We start from the raw sequence: 18,108 nt of genomic DNA, 5'->3' as shown, positions 1-18,108 counted from the left end.
AGATCTCGTCTACTCCCAATACTTCTTGATCAGCTCATCCTGCACACCACTCCACCTCGCATACGCCGCCATTACCGCCGTCACGCCATTGAGGAGCGCACCGGTCGCACCTGGGAAGTACATTCCACCCAAGCTACCAATGACCGCAGTGTAAATCGGATTCGTGGGCAGGCAGTCCTTTCCAAGCTGTCCATCCCTTGCGAGCCCAAAGAGAATGTAAATGCTCTTCTCAAACCCTTCGTCTCCCGGTTCGACTCTGATCTTGAACTTTGCACCTTCTGGACCCGCTGAGAATCGATGGAGTGTGCCGATTGGGACGGTGAACGTTTCGCCTGGTGGGAGATGGAGAGGTTCAGCTTTTGGGTCGCTGCCGGTATAAAGCAGGAGATCGCCCTCAATGGCCGTGAAGATCTCTGCGAAGTTTTTGTGGTAGTGTAGCGGTGGACCGCCTCCTGGTACGCATGTTGCTTCTGCTTCAGCGTATTTGCCTTCGGTCTCGTAGCTGTATTTGATAAAGTCGCCGACTTCACCTGCGACTGGGTTTTCGATGATTCGTCGTGAAGGGTCTTTGACTCCTGGAGGAACGCTCATGGGAGTGTGTTGAGTGACGGTGGCAGTTGTAGCAGCCATTTCGACGTCAAAGGTCGTTGGTGTGCGAATGATTTGAACCTACAGGTATGCCGCCATGCTTACCCTTATACATCAGCTGTACCAAACCATTGCCCCCATGTCCTCCCACGCTACGGCCATGCTGTAGGGTTGCTCAATGTCGCCAAACACATGTCGATTACTCCGATAGTACAGCTGAGGCGATCCCCGAGCATCTCGACTTGCCTAAACAGCTCTAGGCTCTGAACTCAGCTCTTCGCATGTAAATGAGGGCTGCTTAGTACACAATAAGCGAAGAGCTCAAAATACGACGGCAACGCGGCAGCCACGCGAAGCTGTACCAATCTACCGATGGTGAACATTACACGCCGAAGTTTCTGTCCAATGTAGAGAAGTACCTGGAATTGTGGAACGCCACGAGACTCCTTCTGCTGTATTTTCTTTTAGGGTAGCGAGATCCTCTTCACACATCGCAGTCAAGGTGGCCAATGCTTTCGTTCGATCCTCTGGCCAGATTTGGTCAACTAAACCGCGAAGACAGTGGGCAGGACGCGAGTATTAGCGCGAGTGCAAAACGAGCCTCATTGCACTAAATGCACAAACTGCAGTCTCCCATAAGCAACACACGCGGCTGCCATGCGAAGAGCATGTGGCATTCACGCCTTGCCCTACCTTATACTTTCCACTCCTTGATGCTCGGTGGAGTCTGCTTGCGGTGGTATGTCCGTAACCTCTTGGTTGTGCAATTGGCCCCATAGATCGCTGACACAGCGCAGCCAGGAACATCTTGCTTTCATGTGCCCTGAACCCTCTCTTTCTGGCCCCATCTTTCAACTCGTGAGATCCGCTCGGTCCATTCTCCTCATTCAACATCACTTCGGAGCAGCACGGCCTTCATAACCCTCTCCTTTCACGACTTTTCCGTGACTGTCGCGTGTACGCTGCGCTGAGCCTTTGCCATCCTCTCGCGAGATCGTTCGGTGGCCATTGCATTGCAACTGGATTCCTGGGTATGGGTCACTTGCGAACAAGAGCGTTGTCTTACGACAATGGGAAACAGAGGCTTCGGCCACAGATCGAAAGTGAGATCTGTTGACCTTTTCACGAGGAAGCGCGAGGCAGTACGGCATACCAGAAAGGCCAGGGGACAAAACATTGATTACTCATGGGCGATCTCGGATCCTTCGCATTTCTCCCTTTCAGCCCCAACTCCCAAGTCCATTACTTACTATCGTAGAGCCACACCTCATGTTCCGACTTTGCGCGCAAACAACGGATATGAAGACATTGGAGATCGAAGGTTGAGCAGCCTAGTGGGCGTAACAGGGGCAAACGAATCTACGACGACCGCCGCCACCGCTGCCTCAATATCATACTGTTCGAGGCATAGCACTCGAGTCGAAACAGAGTCCAAAAACTTCCGAAACGCTCGAAGCCGAGACCACGGACGGCGAGTCGACATCTCATAATGATCCTGCAATGAACGGGAGACCAGTAAAAGTCGGCCTATGGTACGTAACCCTCTATCGTACAGGCGAGAGCGGGCGTTCGGACATATGCAAGCGTCAGTCTTCATTAGGAATGCACGATGCAGCTATAAGAAGGTAGGTTCTCTCCCAGTTCACGCCAATTCTCGCTCTTCCACATTGCACATTGTCGGACGCTTCAAAACATGGCTTCAAGCGTTTTCCTTGTCATATACCTCTCCCTTGGGGCACTGTTCCTGCAGCAAATTGCACAGGCCTTCTACAACGTCTTCTTCTCTCCATTACGCAAAATACCAGGTCCATGGTATGCTTCGATAACTGGGATACCAAAGCTATACAACGCTATCATAAGAAGAAAGCAATCTCGCTGGAGCCATGACATGCACAAGAAATACGGACAGTACGTACGCGTTGCGCCCGACGAGGTACTCATCGACGATGTGGTGGCATTCAGAGAAGTCCACAGGATGGGGACACATTTCCTCAAGACCAAGATCTACAAATTTCTCAATCCAACGCCGCCGGGTCAGCCACCCTACGGACTTTTCCAGGAAACAGATCCAGTCAGGCACTCCAACGTACGGAGAATGGTGTCAAGGGGATTTTCTTTGGGCTATCTCAGAACGAATTGGGAGGGGACAGTACACGAGAGAGTTAAGGCAGTGGTCGAAGGGATGAAGAAAGAAGCGGTTTCGAATCATGGTGAAGTCGACATCTACAAATGGTGGCCTCTGATGGCCGGAGACGTGATTTCAACGCTCATGTTCGGAGAATGTCCGCATGCTGTGGAACAAGGACTGGTAAGCTTTTTTTTTGGAGAAAAAGGCATAGACGTTGCTGACCAGACTCAAGGACGATGAATTGATTGCCGGCTACAAGTTGAACGACGCCGGTAATGGCTTTGCGTACAGCTTTCCTTACATCTATCACATCCTGAAATGGCTCCCCATCCCAAGCTTGAAAAGGGCTTGGGCAGGTAATCCAGTACTTATCGAGCGCGGAAAGAGAGCGGTCGAAAACAGCAGGGAAGTATCTCAAAAAGCCAACATTTTCGCCACAGTACTCGCCGAAGCAGAAAGGGACGACCCGACTTTGAGCGACTTCGAGATCGCCCTGAACGCTGGCGTGCTAGTCTTTGCAGGCACCGACACCACAGCGACGTCCCTGACATATCTCGTCTGGGCGGTTCTTTCGAACCCAAGCTTGATGCAGGACCTAGAGAACGAAGTGGCTCAGCTCCAGCCTCCTTACACAGACGAGAAACTCGAAAGCCTCCCCGTCTTGAACGCAGTCATCAAGGAGACTCTACGACTGTACGGTGCTGCACCCGCTCCCCTGCCGAGATATGTACCTCGCGAAGGCGCTGTGTTGGGGGGCTACTACTTCCCAGCTGGCACGACTGTCGCCACGCAGGCGTGGACACTTCACCGTAACCCAAAAGTGTTTGAGAATCCCGAAGTGTACGTACTTCGTGTGATTGGCTGTACTCTCACTGACCCGATCGAAGCTTCGACCACAAACGCTGGCTCGGCGGCCTCGCCTCAAGAGAAGAGGTCAAGGCCTCCTGGGCACCATATGGCGCCGGCTCGCGAATCTGCATCGGCATGCATCTTGCTGATATGGAACTCCGAATGGCAACGGCTGCTTTCTTCCGTGAGTTCAGAGGTGCGAAGCTGGCGGCTTCAACAACGCCTGAGAGTATGGAGGTTGACAACACCTTTTTGATTGAGCCGCACGGTCATGCTTGTAGGGTTGTGCTGCCGACAAAATGATTTTCAACGGGAGATGAACGGGTTCGAGTGGAGAGATTTTGATTTGATCCAGTCGTAAAGCCCTTCGAATTAGCGATGCATTCATCACACCCTCTCCCCGCTACTTTCTCGCCAGGAACTGACCAACAGCCCGCGATACACCGTAGACGTCCTCGAGAACATGCCAATGTCCCACATCAGGCAGACACTCCAACTCTGCGCGAGGCATAGCACGCACATATTTCTTCGCCAGATCAAGGGGCGAGATCTTGTCGTCCGTACCAGCAATGATCAGGCTAGGCATGTTGATTTTTTCCAAATTGATGATGATCTGCTTGGATAGTGCAAGGGCCATACAGCCCTTGGCGTACCCCTCGGGGTGCGTGGAGAGAAGGAATTGTCGTACCCCTGACATGGCAATGGGGAAGTGTGTCTGGGTCCTGGTGGAAGTCGCTGCTTTGGCAACCGCTTCGGCGAGCCCTGAGGCAGCCATGCCTTTATCTCGGGCGAGAACTGCTCGCTTCGTGAAGACATCAACCGCTGGGTCGGGGAATGGTGTTGGGCCAGGGCCAAGGAGGATTAGCTTCTGGACTTGAGCTGGATATGTTTCTGCGAAACGCATGGCGATGAGTCCACCCAGAGACCAGCCGGTAAGGGAGAAGGATGTGATTTTAAGTGCACTGACCAGTGCGGAGAGGTCAGCCACGTAGCTGTCCAAAGTCGCCGCTGAGTATGTCGATACGGGAGTGAGACCATGGCCTTCGAGGTCGTAGATTATGACCCGGTGTGTCTCTGCCAGCTTGGCTGTTTCGATCAGCGGCATGTAGTACTCCAAGCTGGCACCGAGACCGTGGATCAAGACTAGGGTGTCCGGTCCAGTCCCAATCTCACGGTAGTTGATCAGCCGTGCGTTGCCACAGTCGAGTAAGCCTGTCCCGCCACAAGTCCTATCCAGGTTGTATGTTGGGATTCTTGACGGCAAATTGCTGACTCGTGAAGGCGTAGGATTCTTTGAGGAAGGCGAAGCAATCCGATTTGAGAGTTTCCCGAGCCCACTGGCACTGACCTCGACTAGAGTAGTTGTTAGCCAATTGCTTGCAGGACTCCAACGTTGAAGATGGTGGCAACTCACCTAAATCGCCAGAACGAAGGAATTTTGGTGGATGAAACCCTGCGCCAACGCCATGCGGCGTACCAGTTGCAATGACATCGCCAGGTTGGAGAGTCATGCCGCTGGAGAGATGGCTGATGACTTTTGGAATAGATGCAATCAAGTCTGCGGTGGTTCCTTCTTGTCGCTTTTCGCCGTTGACATGGGTGGTGATCCGAATGTCGTGAGGGAATGCTCGTCGAGGCACAGCAACTGGCCCCTGAAAGTGATATGTCAGGGAAACGGTTATAAGTTGCTAGAAAATTAGTTCCATACCATGGGACAATAAGTATCTGGTGACTTCCCGAGGAAAAATTGCTTGAGGTCTTTTTGCTTCTCTCGCGCGGTGAAGTCTGCATGAGATAACTGTCAGCAGTGCAGCTCCTCCATACATCGAATCTCGTCCCATACCGTTGATGAGTGTATAACCCCAAACGTAATCCATTGCATTTGCCTCGTCAATGTTAAACCCTGTCTTGCCGATGATCACCCCAATCTCCCCTTCGTAGTCAATGCAGTCGGTGAATTGTGGGTGTGGGTAGATGTCATGCGTTGCAGAAACGATACTGGTGTTTCGTTTCGTGAACACGACAGGCATGGAAGCTGTAGAGATGTCAGTACGATCCAAGGAGAATAAAAGTGCCCTCGAAGTTCTTACCTGGATCGCTCGTGCTCCCACCCTCGTCATACTTGGATGCGGAAATCTCTTGGACGTGCTTTGTGTAGTTGTTTCCTATGCAAATCACATCTCGTTCCGGGAAGGGAGGTAAGATTTCAACCTCGTTCAATGCTACCTCTGCGCCAGAACCAATGTTTAAGTTCTCGTCACCGACTTCGAGGACCTCGTACATGTTGTTGACTGAGGCGCCAGAAGGCATCGTGAGCTGAGATATGCTGCAAGTGTCGAAGTTCAGATGGCCGATGCGTGGTCGTTGGAGAAGGTCTTTGTAAGATATGAGGTTGTAGACATTCGCTGCTACGATCGGTATAGATCGAGGAATGGCCGGCGCCGTTGCTGGTCCATCAACCTTGTGCAAGCGGCCGTTGATCATGATCACATTCAGCCTGTCGTGGTCTTGTAGAATCGATATATCATCCAGTGGGTTTCCGTCCACGAGGATGCAATCAGCGTAATAACCAGGTAAAATCTTCCCCAAGTCGTGCTCTTGCATAAACAGCTTTGCGATTCCGGCCGTGGCAGCGATGATAGACTCCATAGGGGTGAATCCTAGTAGCTTCACAAAGTGTTCCAAATCTCGTGCGTACGTTCCGTGCGGACACCACGCAAAGCCGTAATCACCGCCGGGGAGCACAGTTATCCCTCGTCGGTGCATCTCTGCGAGCACTTTGATAGCACAGTCCAGCTCTTTCTTGTATCCGACTTGCTCGGCCTTCTCGAATGTATAGCCAAAAGGCTCCGCATCGTATACAGTCGCATAGAGCCAATTGATCGCCGGGGCAACAACGAGTCTGTCTTTGGCTTTTTCGAGAAGCTCCAATCCCTCGTCGTCGCAGTATGAGGCATGATAGATCACGTCCACGCCGTGTCGAGCGCATTGTATGACGGATTCTCGAGCGCGAGCATGAGCACAGACTCTGAGACCATTTCTGTGCGCTTCGTCGACGCATGCGGCCGTCTCTTCATCACTGAAGAAACACTCTTCCGCTGAACGTTCCTCAAGAATAGCTTCGCCAGACATGCTGAGCTTGACTTGGTCGACACCTGTCTTTCGGTGTTGACGGATTATCTCCCGCATTTCGAGCGGCCCGTCAGCGAAGGCAGTGATACCAGAGGCCAATTCGGCATCACGTTTGGCGATTTCTCGGCCGTTGGCAAGGAATCGAGGACCGGGAAGGAGACCTTCGTTGATGCTGTCTCGGATCACGCAATCCAGCCTGTCCTTTGCCGAAGCAGCACCATAGCACCTGCACAAAGTATTAGTTGTTGAGGGTGGACGAAGCGCAGGGCTGTGCTCACATTGTGTAGCCCGAGTCCAAGTAGCATTTTGCAGATCTGGCGGTGATCAGGGTATGTTCTTCTACCGATACATCACCCAGAAGCTCCAGAGCTATGTTGTTCCATGTCGGGTGAGCGTGGGCATCGCCCAAGCCAGACATCAATGTACGCCCACGACCATCAATGACGCGAACGGATGAGTCTTTCGCGATGATGTCGACATTTGGAACATTTCCCACTGCGGCGATTCGTTCTCCTCGGATATGCACATCACCGCGATAAGGAGGGCGTCCGGTCGAGTCAAGGATCTGGACGTCACGGAAGAGCGTTTGCGCATCTGGCGATGCACCAGCGATGTGGTGAGCCTTTGGCTGGAGGCTTGGATCCCAGTTTATGGACTCGTGAGGTGCTGTTCCAGCACTGCGATCTCTGTGCGGTAGGGACGAATGGCCATTAGTGTAGCCATTGGTGTAGCCGTTCGCGTGGCCAGTGCCGTTCACTCCATTGCCGTATGCCATTGTGCAAGAATCAACGTGAGCACGCTGTGTATGAACCCCGCGAGACCAAGGTTGAAAGGGCATATTTCTCGAAATCTGGATGGATTGCACTCCAATATGCATCATGATCACGGCGATGTCTCTGTCCAATCAACGTTGATGGATACAGCGGAAGTGCGGCAAGGCTGAACTTCCGCACTCTGAGCGGAGAAATCGCGGAGGCGAGGCTGTGGGTGCCCCAACGTTCAAAATCGAAGCGGGGCTTCATTTGTGGGGAGAAAGATCAGCATCAATCTAGGTCGGGGATAGGATCTATTATTGGTCATCTGATGTCTCGTGTAATGTTTGGACGCGAGAAGTCCGGGCAAGAAGCAACGTTGTGCTTGGAGCTGGGGGATTCATCAGCGCCGCGGAGCAAGAGCTCTATCCACTGATTTCCGTTAGCATTTCCTGCAGACAGAACAGCCCAAGCTCTGGACAAAGTACGATAGTCCAAGTTCTCTCCTTCTTGCGCTGGTCGACGAATGTGGGGCAGCTGAGCTTGCCACAGCGATGTGGAAATTCGCAGGCGTTAAGGTGCATTGGCGATATGAACATGATTCCGCTTTGTGGATTTGCTATGAGACAGGGACTCGCCATTGGCAGACGAAGTTATCTCGAACTTCAGGAATGACAGGCCGCTTTTACAGCTCGTAGCTGCTACACAAGACGTGCACTTGATTTTCACCAGTAGCTACCGTACAAAAGGGGGTTTGCCGTTGATGAGGACACCTTCCACCTGGCCGAAAAATTCGCCATATGGAACAGATAGCTCCCGTCGACATTGAAGTGTACATGGTAACTTTACACGCAAGCTAACTCCTCCCAAGGCGGGGTCCCGCAATGTTGACGAGAAACTCCCGCGTCTGGGGGGTATATAGGGTCGCAGAGCTCTCGCCCGCACGCTGACGATTTGCTTCCTCCATTTGCCATCCGCAACACCCGCTATCCACCAAGCGCCAGTAATCGCCATGAAAACTTCCGCTCCACCTGTCCGCATAGAGCCTGCAACAACTCCGCCAGCATCGGCATCGGCGCCAACGGCAGTCACTCTTGACAGGCTTGGACGGCAACGAGTGCAGAGAGCCTGCCGAGCCTGCAAGTGGAGAAAGCGAAAATGCAACGGCGAGCAGCCTTGTCGAGCTTGTCTTCGCGGCGAGTACGAGTGCTCATACTCTACTCCTGAGCGCCAACCCAAGCCCAGAGGAAGACCGCGGACATTCTCACAAAGCCAAACACAGACCCAGAGCAAGCCTGCAGGGTCCACATCACATGCTACTGAGTCTGCCATCGCAGGCGCTCAAGCACAGCCAGGATCCTTGACGGAAGCGAGTCCAGCGACTCTGCCTTCCACTCGTGACTCGAATGTCGTCGCCAACTCAGGCACAGTCTTCGCGCGGATCTTGGGTCTCCAACTAGGCGCAGAGCCCGCTGCTCTGCACGTACAGGCATTAGGCTGGAACTTGGATCTTCGTCCGCAGCCACGCCAGTCAGAGAAAAGCATAGTCTGGATTACTTCTCCAGACGACTGGCAGACGCTGTTCGACTCCTTTGTGCACCACGTCCACCCACTGTATGGTTTCCTCGACCTTGACGCTGTCACAAAAACTGCCGACCGACGATGGCGAGACCCTGGAGCGAATAATGTCTATGACCACGTCCTCTGTGGTATTGCCGCTCTAGGATCTGTATTCAATGGCCATGCAGGGGCGTATCCTCAAGAAGAACATCTCGTAGACTGTGCCAGGGAGATGTGCGAACACGCGACCTCTCGCGCGAAACCTGATGTGAGCGACGTTGAAGCGTGGTTGCTACGTACGCTCTATCTACGGTGCTGCAAATCACCACATGCAGCATGGATGGCTAGCTGCACTGCAGTCCACATGGCTGAGGGCGTGGGTTTGCATCAAGAAGCCGGAAATGTCTCTATTGTCTATGACCGTACGTCGAACCTCGATCTCGACATCGACCGGCAACGAAGATTGTTCTGGCTTGCTACTTTGCTCAACACCTGGATCTCAAACGAATACGGACGTTCTGCCGTATCATTGGAGAATGTGACATGTCAGATGCCTGCGATGGTCGTGGATGATCCTACGACGGATCTTTTGAACCTTTTCACGATATCGGAAAGTCTTGGACCCGCTAAAGAGGCATCAGCAGAAACAATCAAGCACTGCCTCGTCGGGCTTGACGAGCAACGCTTCAAAAACGATGCACTTGTTCTCTCGCAGTGTAACTTGGCGTTCGCGTTTTACCGACGACTACGTGCGAAGAGTCACGACGTCAAACCAAACGTGGTTGATACACTCCTCCGACTCGGGTGCTTGGGTCTCGATGCTTGCTCACGCTTGATCGAAGATAAGCTACCGTGGTGGCATACGGCCAACGTTCCCTTCCAATTCTCCTGCATTCTGCTGGCGATGGACTCTCACCAGTCATACACACACCTCAGCCAATCCATTGCGGTACTCAATCGAGCTGTGGAACAGTTCGGCACACGAATGCCTCGTCAGGCTCTGGAGACAGTACACTTCCTCGTCCAACTGTGCCAGAGCCGGAAACAGCAGGACTTGGCTCTTCTTGCACAATGTGCCGACTCGCCACCTACGACAATGCCACCATATCAACCTTTCCAGACACCGTCGAGTAGCCACGATCCCATGACATGGAGAGATGATGGATCGATCACGCAGAGCAATGTGTTTCCCAATTCGTACTTGCAGACTGTCGACTTATTCGCCATTGACTGGTATAACTTAGACAGCTATCCCAGCGACCTCACAGAAGCGTTTGGTGAGAATTGACTTTCGCCGGTTGGGGATAGGGGTTCACGACCCCGGCGGTGCGTCCTATTCTCATGTTCGACAGCCACTTCTCCTCGATACGCCGGCCATGAAGCGTGTGGAACTGCCCTTTTATTCCAACGTCAGTCATTAGACTGCGAGAAAGCCAGGAGGATGAATCCCAACTTACAGCTGCAGTCATGCCCAGCAAATGCCCGGAAAGGCGAGGCGCCTCCTGGATGTCGGGATATAAAAGTCGTGCAGTCGTAGACGATACTGTCTATAACGATCCCTAGGAGACGCAAATTGAGCGTCAGTAAATGTCTATTCATCTGAAGGACGAAAGAAGGACGTTCACCTACAAGTCGATTGTGAATCTCGACCGTTATGCTTTGACACCTCAGCCTGATCTATGAACGGCAGATCTTTGTTGGCGACAGTCTTTGGCACAATTGAACGCTCCTTCGCCATAATCCAGTGGAAAGTAGATACACGTCTTGATCGGAATTTCTGAGCAGAACCTCTCAGCAGACGGCCGGCATGTTGGACTCAATTATCAACAGGATTCGAAGCCGCAGAAGCGGAAGTTTTGCGGAAGCGTGGAGCCCGACCTGCGGGTGTCAGCGACCCCGTGGGGTGGTTACATGTACGCAGCACTCAGCTACATCATTATCAAGTCGCACTAGTGGTTCTGGACTTCCCATAGGTCATGATCGCGGTTGAGGCAATCACGATTTTGCTCTCTGGCCTACTGTTCTTGGGACAGTAATCAAAGCTTTGCTATACTTTCAAACAAGAAAGAACGTCTCGAGCTTGACCCCTCGCTCTTCCAACGCATCTACTTCAAGTCGTGGATCACGGAGATACGACCGCCACTCCCCAGTGGTCTCATGCTGCCAACACAACGGAGCATTACTCAAGGACCTATCGCCGGAGACATCCTTCCAGCCTGGCCTCAGAGACGGCAGCCTCGGATCCTTGTACGTAAGCTCGCCCGTCCCCGTGTGTCTGAAAGCAGGGAGATGCGCACCCGTATCCTGGTTGAGCACGTTCACAGTCTCGACGTCGTCGGGTAAAGGGCCTAGGATCGCTTCACCGTCCATCAAGCCAGAACAGACGGCTGTGCCGATGACGGAATAATGGCCTTCGTTGGCCAGACGTCGCAGGACCATGATATTGGGACAGCCGAGCAGGACTGCAAGCACGTCGCCGTTCTGCATAGCAGCAGGCCCAAGACCGATTCTGCCGTCCTCGGTGATGAACAGCGCTCGACCGCGGCAATTGAAGAAGCACATGACGATCTTCGCGCGCTCCGGCGGGAGGATATCAGGACCTATGCCCCATAAGGCTGCGATGACATGTCTTTCAGCTTGTGCGAACGTCGGGCGGCTCGACGCTGGGATGTAATGTTCGGCGCACGTATCGTTCGTCATGACCCGTACGACCTGGCGAAATTCCTTACGGTCATTTGGATCTGACTGTGCAGTCTGCAGTTGAACCTCCCTAGGCAATATAGCTTGCAATGGCGCATGCATGGCCTTGTTCCAGACATTGGTGTTGATCGGATGGAGAAGATCATGTCCAAATAGGTGGCTTTTGGCTACCGTTCCTACTTTTAGCCCACGAGCACCTAATCGCATCCCAGAAGCAGGGATGAATGATGCTTGCGAGAAGCCGCTCGCGAAGCCCATGGTCAGTCGCTGTGCTGTGTTGCGTCTTGACCAGTTTGGTACCCATGAAGGAAGCTTATCGATCACTTGCTCCCCTGGATGCGGTAAATCATCTCCAACGTGCGCCAAGAACTCCAGGTTCTTTGTAGAGAGAAGATGCTTGAGAGCAAACTCAAGGTAGACATCTCGCACGTCGACCTTATAATCGATGGCGATCTGGAGCGTAGTATACGTATCGGCAAAAGCCTGGGTCGTGTAGATCCGATCCCTCTGATCCGAGCATTTGCACAGCCTCATGTTGTCCAGAGCGTCCAGGCTCTGGAAGTGTCCAGCGAGCGGGAGATATCGTATGAAGCTGGTCCGTGGTGTCAGACGCAGGACTCCAATGTCGCCGTTGATCAGTTTGCGATTGCAATAGAAGACTGCGGTCATGAGCCACTCCCAGAATGCTTCTTCATGGCCACACTTCACTTTCACGCCTTCGCCGCCCATGCGGACTTCTTGCCAGACCCAGAGGCGATCGAAGTAAGGTCGCTCAATTAGTTGAGCGAATGCCTCAAGCTCATCTGCGCTTGCGATCACTACTTCCTCGGTGTGGAGCCGTTTCGTGTCCGGCGTGAGGGCACGCATCTCCTGGGTGCTCTTATCATACGCAAGCTCATCGCTCACGGTATCAATCCACTTCATAGCCAAACTGCTATCCGCAGAAGCCGGCCCGAGCCAGACGACGACTTGCCAGGCTTTGGAGTAAATCGATCGCATGATCGAGACTTGTCGAGCTCTCTCGGCGAGATCGCCTTGATTGATGCAGATGGCGTCTACCCAGACGACTCTTTCGGTGTCTTCATAACGCAGGTATCGTAAAGCTTCTTCACAGTTTCGAGTGACTGAAAGTGTGGAGACTTTTCCGGTGTCGCGGATGTAAATTGTCGCTGGATTTTGCGGGTTACCCCAGGTGTATGAGAGTGCCTCGTAGGGTTGGCGACTGGGTCCAGTCCCGCCGAAAGGAATAGTCAGCATATGGATGTAGACATCGTCATCGAACCGGCCAGGCTGGATCTTCAGAACGCGGATGTTACTGTTGTCTTCACTCAGTGCTTCATATTCATATGCCAAATCAGCCGGTAACACGTTCGAGTCTTCGGTAGCAGCCCGTTCAGCTTGGTCGACGTCCGACACTTTGCTAGTCTCTGACTCCATAGCTGGCGGTTTCAGGCTCAAGTCTCGTATGCTTCCAGAGTATCGAATTGTGTTAGTCTCGTCAGAACAGCTGAAAGGAAGGTGCAAAAGGCTGAAGAAGACCCCTCGAGCTAAGCTCACGCCACTGCCGAGACGTTGTACGAGGCAAAATGGCGTGAGTAGCGAAAGGAAACCGCCACACAGCAGCTATCCCCATCCTCAGGTTTGAACAAGCCCAGTAAACCTCACTTGTTTGTGACGTGCTCTCAACCGTACTCAGCACCCACAGCAGAGACTGGGACGGCCGCCTTGTGCCCTCTTCGAAGTTCGAACGTATCTGCGACAGGTCTCTCCCAGCCCATTCAGCATTCTTAGCTACCTTGACGACGCTGTCGAAGATACAAGGCTAACATTACTCACTCTAGGTCCATTGTTATAGCCGACTATGTAAGTCCGATATAGGAACGCGGTTAAACTCCAAATCCACCAGTCGGTTCCGAGCCGGACGAACCCAACATCCGATGTGGGTCACAGCCTGATGCTCCCTACCGAAACCAGGGAGCGATTTTCGCCGCCAAACAGTTAAAGCCGGGAGGATTGAGAGCGGTCACCGTATGCAGGAATTGCTAAAAACGACCGCTTGACCTTTTCATTTCTTGGTTCTTGCGACCTCAACGACTCCTCCCATTTCTCGAGGCAGAGAGCTGAAGCAATGCCAACCAACGCCAGCGTCGACCGGGCCCTGGCAGCCATCGCTAAAGATGAATCGAAGAAACTCGGCGTGATAGTGAATGGGAAATCGATTACGACAGGGCAATACATTCCACGAGCAGGTAAGTAGTATTTCACCCACCACACACCTATCAAAATCTCCACTAACACCAACCAGAAGCCCAAACCGCACCCCAAATCTCCCTCCCCACCGCCTCCCCCTCACAAAAATACCTCCTCATAGCCCTCGACCTCGACGCCCCCTTCCAATCCTGGCGCGGCCTCGGCCCCATCCTCCACTGCATCCAGCCGGGCCTCACACTCTCCCCCAACAACAACGAACTCACAACAACCGACCCCTTCATAGCGAACTACATCGGCCCCGCCCCACCGCCCGGCAGCGGCCCGCATCGGTATAGCTTCTATCTCTTCAAACAGCCGGAGAACTTCGACGGGAAGAAATACGCACCGCCGGATGGGAAGAATTTGGGGAATATGTCGCGGATGAGGTTTGATCTCGATGCGTGGATGAGTAAAGCCGGGTTAGAAGACGCCATTGCGGCGAATTATTTCACGAGTAGTTAAGTCGGATCATTGCGGATTTCCGATATCTTGGAAGATTTTGGATTCGGTAAAGATAGTTAGCAGCTGTAGAGATGATAGGGACAGAGCTGGGTTCTATGGCATGTGGAGAGTGAGTTAGGCAGGTGGTGAGCATGAAAGTTACGAAGCGTCTGAGAAGGACGAGGAGGAGGAGGAGGTAGTATTTAATAGGGCAAAATGAGAAATTGAATATGCCCCCTTCACGCGACTTTCTTGAACTTTGCAGACGGGACTGTGCGATGCTTGTGGAGGGACCAGCCGAGGAGGTGTGCATTGTCTAATACTTCTTAGATCAATGTGATTCGTTTTCGATCTGGTCAATCCTCAACCACACGGTCGAGGAGTACGAGGTTGTGGTGGTGGGCCAGACTTTAAGGACATTACATGATCTATTATGACAAAATGTACCTTTCACAGCCCACCCTCCCCCTCCCTCCTCCCCTCCCCAATCCCCACAACCCTCTCAGCCTCCGCTTTCAAATCCGCATTCAACCCCTCAAACCCCCTCAAATTCTTCCACGCAAAATCCCTCTTGCCCTCTTTGACTTTCATCACGGGACTGAGCAGGCCTGTGAAATTCTCTTCTTGGATAAATAAAGTCCCTCCGGGAATCGTTTCGGAGGGAAGGAAGCGATACGAGTGATCGCCCGTGAAGATGAGGGGGAGGGAGCCGCGCCATTTGAGCTCTGAAGGGTCGTTTTTCTTGATGGAAGATGTCAGTCACGAATGCTGTGTTTGATGAAGTGCGATGGATGGGGAGACGTGAGAGTTACCAAGATAACAGGCGTGAACGTCATCTCCTCCATCACAACCTTCAGTTTATCCCCTACACTCAAGACGCCTTCGGTTTTGCGGGCGGCGATTTCGATGGATTTGAAGTGGCCGCTTTGGTGCCATTCGTTCAGACGGGGGAAGTCGAGGAGCTATCAGACATGGTTCGTCAGCGACCTGATGGTTTTTGTTTGTGTTCTGCAGGACTGCAATCAGGAGATTGTTGTGGGTAGGAACTCACGATCTCTCGAACACGCTCGGGAGGGGCGGCGATTTCGATTTGGGTGGAGATGAGGACCATTTCGAATGGATGCAAAGAAGGTGCACGTTGTCGAGGAATTCGATAAACGACTTACAACCCCTCTCCTTCCCTCGCAGTAGATGTGCCTATGCTATATACTCCCCACAGACCAATCCCTCCCCATGTCTTTCCCTCCGTCGGCGAACAATCCGCACCAACTCGCATCCTGTGCTTTTCAGCTCGCGTGGAAAATACTAGACGACGGAGCAATTTCAGACCACGATCTTCAATCTAACTAGTCCAGCCGTTGGTGAAGAGCACGTCTAAATGGAGCAGGGTCTGGCGGCTGGCCAATTGCACGGCTACGGACGTACCAAGGGTACGAGACATAGCCTGCTGGGGCACAGCTTCAGCCTAAAAGTTCGCATGACTGTCCGAAACGGGGAAGCGATTGCTTTCCCTTTTGAGACACCAAGTAGTTGAAGGAGGATGCAGAGTGTGATAAAGACGTACTAGGGAAAGTTGCAGGAGCGGACCTTGCATTTCGCATCCGCGATCCGCGGTGAGCAAGTCCATATCTTCCTTTTCATCTACCACGTAAGCTGCGTAGCGTTCTTTCTAATCATCGCCCCCACCCATGTTTCCTCCACTCGTCTTCGCCTGCTTGGCTCCCACGATGTCATCCACTCTCAGCAACAAGCACGCACTCTCCACGGCCGTCTTGATGCTCTGCAGCTTAACAGCTTGCGGCTCCCAAATACCAAAGTCCTTCATGTCCACCACCTTACCAGCATCACCGTCGATACCGAAGGTGCTGCCTCCCTCGGCATGTTTCGCCCGCAATTGAGTGAGAATCCGAATGGGTGAGGCACCGGCGTTTTGGATCAGTGTGCGCGGGATGACTTCCATTGCATCGGCAATCGCCTTGTATGGCCACTGCTGCACACCTTCGACGCTCTTCGCCGTCTGCGATAACCGCACAGCACACGCCATCTCCGTTGCACCACCACCAGGCGAGAGATATGGATGGAAGATGACATTCCTCGCAACTGACATGGCATCGAGGAGGTTGCGGTCGATCTCGTTGAGTATGTCTTTCGATGGACCGCGGAGGAGGATGGTGCAAGCCTTGGGGTTCTTGCACTTGGTGAGGAAGGTGAAGTACTCGTCGCCAATCTTCGCAATCTCGAACAGGCCGCAGTGGGTGCCGACGTCGCGTTCAGTCAGATCGTAGACGGAGTTGACGATGGTGGCGCCCGTAGCACGAGCGACTCGGTTGTTGTCGGTCTTTCGTACACGGCGGAGTGCGGTGATGTCGTGCTTGACGAGGAAGTGCTGTGCCAGGTCTGATACGCCCTTCTCGGTGATGACCAGATCTGGCTTGACGGCGATGATGGCATCACACATGGCTCGCACCTGCTCCTCCTCGATCTGCAGGATGCGATTCCAGTCCTCCTCCTTGCTGATCTCGATGTTGGTCTGCGATTCACCCTTCTTGTACTCGAGTGTGCAGTCAAGCAGTACAATACGTGGGTTCTCTATCCGCCTCCTCATCTTGGGGTGTGTGATGTCCTTGTTCAGCATGACGCCGTCCAGCACCGTGCTGTCCTCAATCTCACCGCCCGGCACCTTCTCCACACGCGCATATCTCTTGATATCCACCTCCTTCTTGCCACCTCCTGCGTCATGGCTGACCGTCCGCACTGCTTGAAGAGCGAGATCGCACATGAGGTCTGAGTATCGCGAGGTGAATTTGGTGCCGATGGAGGTGGAGATGAGGTCTCGCATGACGCTGTTGTCGTTGATGTCGACGGGTATCGAGACGTCTTGGATGACCTTGAGGGCGTCGTTCAGCGCCCGCTTGAATGCCTGGATGATGACGACGGGGTGGATGTTGCGCTCGAGCTGTGGTAGTGATAGTGCCAGAATCTCTCCCGCCAGAATGATGACAGTCGTAGTCCCATCTCCGACCTCCTCGTCCTGTGTCCGCGCCAATTCAATCATGCTCTTCGCCGCCGGGTGTGCGACTTCGATCTCGCGCAGGATGGCGTGGCCGTCGTTGGTGAGTACGATGCCGCCCATGGGGTCGAGCAGCATTTTGAGCATCGCCTTGGGCCCCAGACATGACCGGATGATGTCGGCGACCGTCTTTGCCGCGGTGATGTTGGAGACTTGTGCCTGGCGGCCCGTCTTGCGATCGCCCGTCGCCGTGTCTGGAAACAGTATCAGCCCGTACTCTCCATCATATCTTGTTCTTCCCACATACTCATCACCACCACTGGAGCCTGCATCTTGGCGGTTTCTGAGCGCCTCCTGCGCCGGGTGTACGAGTTCTAGCGACAGTCCAGTCTTCTCAGTCGGCCGTATGATTTCGATATCGTCTTTTGGCGGTTATTGGTGGATTGTCGGGTGATATGGCGGCGGTCGTGTGATGTTTGGCGTCGTCCAGAAACTTTTGCTGAAGCTCTTCGCGTCGAGCTCGTGTCGTCTTGTCAGATATCGTGGCGGCGATGGAGACTTCTGACACTGACCCGATATTGACGCCGAAAGCGATAACGGGGAGGGTTAAGTGAAGCTAAGCTGGGGGGTAAGACTTAAGACATTTGCTCTGGTGAGGACCGCATCAGTTGACTTTCCCATCACAACACCCCACTCCC

General features: G+C 53.2%; 9 protein-coding genes across 9 annotated transcripts; 4 read left to right on the top strand and 5 right to left on the bottom strand.

Annotated features, from left to right (window-relative positions):
- Positions 1 to 9: 9 nt before the first annotated feature.
- M409DRAFT_52693 (uncharacterized protein) lies at positions 10 to 630 on the bottom strand (the record flags this gene model as incomplete). Its single annotated transcript, XM_033812148.1, has 1 exon — positions 10 to 630. The coding sequence occupies one exon, from the start codon at positions 628 to 630 to the stop codon at positions 10 to 12; it is 621 nt and encodes a 206-aa protein (XP_033670344.1).
- Positions 631 to 1,658: 1,028 nt separating this feature from the next.
- On the top strand, positions 1,659 to 2,078 carry M409DRAFT_52692 (uncharacterized protein; the record flags this gene model as incomplete). The annotated part of the gene is made up of 1 exon (XM_033812147.1): positions 1,659 to 2,078. One exon carries the CDS (start codon positions 1,659 to 1,661, stop codon positions 2,076 to 2,078), a length of 420 nt encoding a protein of 139 aa, XP_033670343.1.
- A 203-nt stretch (positions 2,079 to 2,281) lies between these two features.
- Positions 2,282 to 3,868, top strand: M409DRAFT_65111 (uncharacterized protein; the record flags this gene model as incomplete). The annotated part of the gene is made up of 3 exons (XM_033816374.1): positions 2,282 to 2,896; positions 2,949 to 3,556; positions 3,604 to 3,868. The coding sequence occupies 3 exons, from the start codon at positions 2,282 to 2,284 to the stop codon at positions 3,866 to 3,868; spliced, it is 1,488 nt and encodes a 495-aa protein (XP_033670342.1).
- A 100-nt stretch (positions 3,869 to 3,968) lies between these two features.
- On the bottom strand, positions 3,969 to 7,472 carry M409DRAFT_36169 (uncharacterized protein; the record flags this gene model as incomplete). The annotated part of the gene is made up of 6 exons (XM_033810509.1): positions 3,969 to 4,918; positions 4,980 to 5,217; positions 5,274 to 5,350; positions 5,409 to 5,600; positions 5,656 to 6,923; positions 6,976 to 7,472. 6 exons carry the CDS (start codon positions 7,470 to 7,472, stop codon positions 3,969 to 3,971), a joined length of 3,222 nt encoding a protein of 1,073 aa, XP_033670341.1.
- A 989-nt stretch (positions 7,473 to 8,461) lies between these two features.
- Positions 8,462 to 10,297, top strand: M409DRAFT_65109 (uncharacterized protein; the record flags this gene model as incomplete). Its single annotated transcript, XM_033816373.1, has 2 exons — positions 8,462 to 10,139; positions 10,254 to 10,297. The coding sequence occupies 2 exons, from the start codon at positions 8,462 to 8,464 to the stop codon at positions 10,295 to 10,297; spliced, it is 1,722 nt and encodes a 573-aa protein (XP_033670340.1).
- A 767-nt stretch (positions 10,298 to 11,064) lies between these two features.
- On the bottom strand, positions 11,065 to 13,146 carry M409DRAFT_52689 (uncharacterized protein; the record flags this gene model as incomplete). The annotated part of the gene is made up of 1 exon (XM_033812146.1): positions 11,065 to 13,146. The coding sequence occupies one exon, from the start codon at positions 13,144 to 13,146 to the stop codon at positions 11,065 to 11,067; it is 2,082 nt and encodes a 693-aa protein (XP_033670339.1).
- Positions 13,147 to 13,837: 691 nt separating this feature from the next.
- M409DRAFT_52688 (uncharacterized protein) lies at positions 13,838 to 14,421 on the top strand (the record flags this gene model as incomplete). The annotated part of the gene is made up of 2 exons (XM_033812145.1): positions 13,838 to 13,958; positions 14,015 to 14,421. The coding sequence occupies 2 exons, from the start codon at positions 13,838 to 13,840 to the stop codon at positions 14,419 to 14,421; spliced, it is 528 nt and encodes a 175-aa protein (XP_033670338.1).
- A 429-nt stretch (positions 14,422 to 14,850) lies between these two features.
- M409DRAFT_52687 (uncharacterized protein) lies at positions 14,851 to 15,511 on the bottom strand (the record flags this gene model as incomplete). The annotated part of the gene is made up of 3 exons (XM_033812144.1): positions 14,851 to 15,141; positions 15,213 to 15,362; positions 15,452 to 15,511. 3 exons carry the CDS (start codon positions 15,509 to 15,511, stop codon positions 14,851 to 14,853), a joined length of 501 nt encoding a protein of 166 aa, XP_033670337.1.
- A 558-nt stretch (positions 15,512 to 16,069) lies between these two features.
- On the bottom strand, positions 16,070 to 17,742 carry M409DRAFT_52686 (uncharacterized protein; the record flags this gene model as incomplete). Its single annotated transcript, XM_033812143.1, has 2 exons — positions 16,070 to 17,664; positions 17,718 to 17,742. 2 exons carry the CDS (start codon positions 17,740 to 17,742, stop codon positions 16,070 to 16,072), a joined length of 1,620 nt encoding a protein of 539 aa, XP_033670336.1.
- Positions 17,743 to 18,108: the final 366 nt, after the last annotated feature.

Source organism: Zasmidium cellare (genome assembly GCF_010093935.1).
Source record: "Zasmidium cellare ATCC 36951 unplaced genomic scaffold M409scaffold_10, whole genome shotgun sequence".
NCBI lineage: Eukaryota > Fungi > Ascomycota > Dothideomycetes > Mycosphaerellales > Mycosphaerellaceae > Zasmidium > Zasmidium cellare.
This window is presented reverse-complemented; position numbering and strand designations above follow the sequence as displayed.